This window comes from Limulus polyphemus, unplaced genomic scaffold (assembly GCF_000517525.1).
Source record: "Limulus polyphemus unplaced genomic scaffold, Limulus_polyphemus-2.1.2 Scaffold929, whole genome shotgun sequence".
In the NCBI taxonomy this organism is placed as follows: domain Eukaryota; kingdom Metazoa; phylum Arthropoda; class Merostomata; order Xiphosura; family Limulidae; genus Limulus; species Limulus polyphemus.
The window spans coordinates 202450-206821 of NW_013666539.1; the positions used below are offsets into that span (position 1 = coordinate 202450).

Consider the following 4372-nt stretch of genomic DNA (forward strand, 5'->3'; position numbering starts at 1 on the left):
TATAGATTGTACATTTAATTACAATTTTAATAGTATTCTCTGCTTCTTTGGTTAAGTTTTTTTTTTAACTTGAAGTTACCAAAACTGCAGTAATGAATATGTTAATAGTGTATGCTAAAAAAAAAAGAATGTATCACTTAAAGGCTGCAACTTATTTAGGTTTTGTATAAAGAATTCCATCTTTGTGCAATATTTCTGTGTTAGCTCATCAATACCGTCCTTTTTTTCAGTGGGTAAGTTTACAGCCTTGTAGTTTTAAAGTATGGGGCTGATTTCTCTGCAGTGGATAGAGCACTTATGGGACATTGTGTAGCTTTGTGCTAAAAAAACATCAGAAAGAAATATAAAAAAAAAGAAATTCAACCATTTTCAAACATCAGAGCATCTTTAAGGTGTCTATTGAACAGCTGCATATATGAAATTTCAAAATTTAAGAAAAATAACACTTCTAACTCCGTTTCAACAATTTTTTAGCTCAGAAATATTTTAGAATTGATATTTTGCCATTTTGTAACACTTAGTGTAATTTGCAAAGAAAAATGAAGAAATTGGTCAAATGTACATTTATACGCAGCTCTGAAGAGTCTCGATTGAAAATAAATCTGTGTATATGTGTACCTTGCAAATACATTTAAATTTTTCTGACTCTTATGAAGTTAGAAATTCAGTTACATCAGTTGTTATATTCTTATCTCCATCCAAGCTGTACATCAGTGAATCTATAAAAGGATTAAATCTGAAGTGCTGGGCATGGCCTAGTGGTTAGCATACCAGACTGTAATTCTGAGAGTCCATGGTTTCCATCAAAGTGTGTAAAATCATTCTCTGTGGCTTGGGATCATATGTGAATTATAAGAGTAGCAGTCAGATCTGAACAGAATAACTCGAAACATATTGGTGGTTATGGTTGATTAGTTGCATCCCCTCTAGATAGGGACAAATAGCCCTTTAAGTAGCTTTGCACAAACCACCCAACAACTACTTAAAAAGCAGGCTGTATCACTTTTTTTATTCTTAGCTATTTTTTGCTTATTCCTTATAAAGTTGTTGTTTACCACGTAGGAGATGAACTAGTGTTTCTTGACCCACACACAACCCAACCAACAACTGTCCTTAATGCTGATTCTCCTGACGATGAGAGCTACCACTGTTGCTATGCTAGTAGAATGGCTTTCACTGAATTGGATCCTTCCATTGCATTGGTATGTTTTTTTAAAGCATTTTATGTGTTGCTTTGTAAATGAAACAAAGAAACATTTTTAAATACATGTTAATTCTATATATGTAAGTGTGCATATATTTAAAAATGCATTGCACGTAAAATTTGATAACAAAATGGTTATTTTTGTGAAACATTTGTTTAGACTGAATTTATATGCTAGTACTTTTGATGTAGCTTTATTAGAAAAAGGATTAAACAATCTATTAGCACATTGGAATTAAAATGATTTTTCCAAGCCCGTTCCCTTGGCTGTGGTTTCGCTAAATAAACTTTATTTGTCTGGATTTCTAACTGTGTAATGAGAGAACATTTTTGAAAGGTTACACTTTCAAAGATTTTTTGGTTCTTGTGAGAAAACTTCTTAAGGTTGCAGTTTTTAATATTTATGGTTCTTATGAGAACAAGAATTTCTGATTTCTACATATGAATGAATTTTTTTTTAAGTTGAATATGGCAAAAAAGTTACTCCTTGGTTTATGTATTGCTGTACCTTAACTTTATATAGGGTTGGTCAATTTGACCAACCTCGTAACCACCATAAAAAAAATTAGGAAATAAATCTAAATTACTTCTTTTTCTTTCTAGAATGACTGCAACTTGTAACAGTATACATCTATTTATACTTAATTTTATTGTTTTATTGACCTTTGAACTGTGTCTAACTAATAATCCTGCCACACAAATTGTAAATTACTCGGCAAATATGTAACTCATGTTACTGCAATGAATTACTTAATGCATGAGCTGTTTGCAATTATACTGCATGAAGAATTATTATTATTCATTATTTTACATAATCTAACCTAATATGTTTCTTAGTATTACATTTTAATTACTTTTATAATAATAAATAAAGAATACACATCAAAAACAAGAAATATAGTACTTACCTCATTCTTCTCTCTTTTTTGCTCTTTACTGTTGATGAAACATAAGCCTACTTTTTTACACTAATGGTAGTACTACATTAAATAATTGGTTTAATTAAATACTGCACCTAAGAACACACAATAATAACTTGCAAAAAGTAAACAATGTCCTACAAATAAACTTTATTTGTCTGGATTTCTAACTGTGCAATAAGAGCCAATAAAAATTCAGCTAAGCTCATTGATGTGATTCCCGTGAGAAGAAATTTGAAAATGAATGATAAAATGGACAATTCCCTGTACAGGAAACAACATAATATGTCATTTGATAGATTAAAACTTTGACTTTCTATTGGTTATAGATAGTATAGTATAAAATGTCAAAGAAAACTGTTGTCAATTTATGAAAGAGAGAATGTTTATGGTCCTGTAAACAACTAAGATTGAAGGCTATAAAAATTATGCTTTGCCTGAGTAATATTAATATTATAATGAGTAATTTATGTTAAATTCTGAACATCTTGGATGAGTGGTAAATAAATTAGAGAAGAGGGAGACCTAGAGAGCAAATGCCATAATTATCATACTGGGGGAAATTGAGGATTGTTTTAAATATTTCCTTATAAAATTAAAACTTATTAAAATTTGGTTTATTAACTACATTTTGATGCCAAGTTTATCTGTATCATGAACCATGATAATGATTCATAATAGGAAATGCACAAAACCCTAAAAGAAAGTTCAAGCAAAAAAACACATAAAACAGAAAAGATTCAGTTCAAACAACACTTTAAAACCTTTACTATTGACTGCTAAAGCTATATACATATAAAGATGGAAAAAAACATGCATGTTAGACTTGCAAGGAAAAGAAAATCTGCTCAAAATGGCCCTCTTGTAATTCTTCATAAGCTAAAAAACATCATAATTCTAGTGTTAAACAATGTTATCTTTACCCCTTGAAGTTAGCTTTCTTACAAATATCTGGTGTTCCTCTAAACAGCTTAAGTACATGGTGAAATAGGAATTACCAGCCAATAATAGATTAACATTAGATGAATGTAACATGTAGGTACTCAATACTTTGTACACTATACAATTGATGTCTTTAGGGAGTCAACCCCTATATCATTTATGAAGTGTAGGAGTAAAAAGAAAATTCAGTTTGATTACACACATTCATATGATAATTACTTTAAAAGACACAAAGGTATATTTAAAGCAATGTTTTACACGTATATATATTTTATTTGAAAAGGCTGCTTTTCTACTGGTAAAAGTTTATATGCGCATAGTGGGGTTGTGTCTTAGTGTAGGGATATAGTTGCACATTGCTATGCATTATTTACAGAGAATTTAGTTACACAGAAACTATATTCTCAAACAACTCTCCATGACAATTTCCAACTACCTCTTAACATTTTACATCTCTAACTAATGCGATAAAATAGTCAATAGCTACAATAAATCATCATGAACCATATCAGCCAGCTACTAACTATGTTTATTATCATTACAATGTATAAAGTTAGCTACCATATCAAGTCATCCTTTGTTTATAATTGAGCATAAAAAAGCCAGCACACAAGATAAATAAAAAGAATTGGGTATTTAAAAACCTGCCAATAGGGATCGTAAAAAAAGTAAGGCTGGAGATACTGTAGACATTATTTACTCAAACTAAAAATTCCTATTTTGACTCCACCAAATGTAATTCTGGGAAACAGCCTGGAGTCAAAATAGGGTTTGTAGTTTGATAAATATTGTCTACAGTATCTCCAGCCTTGTTTCCTTACTCTTTTTTTAAATTGGTTTTTAAATTCCCAATTTTTAATTTTTTTGTACATTGATAAAAATATAGTTTAATTAAATTTTAAATGTGACCTAACCGTTGCATAAGGGTTAACGTATTAAGTAAAATTTTAAGACTCGGCCATAAAAAGTAAATGTATTCTTGTTTACTGCTCCATGTACTAATTCATATAACCAGTTATTAGTTAAATTTGTCTTGTATTTGATAAGTTAATAGTTTCAGTAATCTTGTTGGGATATAGTAAGTTCATGAATCTGTTGTGTTTTTTTTGTTGTTGTTGTTGAGTGTACTGCCTAGTAGCAGGTTAAATGAACTGTCATTAATAGATAAACAATAAATATTACAGTTGGAACCTCATTGTATTTAAAACTTGTTTATAAATACAACCTTCCTATGTCTATTGAAACACTACATTAAAAAACAACAACAAGCAAATGAGTAAAGAAAACTTTGCAGAAAAAGGAAGTA

General features: G+C 29.8%; 1 protein-coding gene across 4 annotated transcripts in view; it reads left to right on the plus strand.

The window, feature by feature from the left end:
- Positions 1 to 4372, plus strand: part of LOC106461299 (cysteine protease ATG4B-like) — a 41920-nt gene that overhangs the window by 30419 nt on the left and 7129 nt on the right. For all 4 annotated transcript variants that reach the window (XM_013921118.2, XM_013921116.2, XM_022388169.1 and 1 more), the window contains exon 10: positions 1063 to 1202. In XM_013921118.2, the coding sequence (XP_013776572.1) occupies positions 1063 to 1202 (140 nt within the window). The remainder of the gene's footprint in view (positions 1 to 1062; positions 1203 to 4372) is intronic.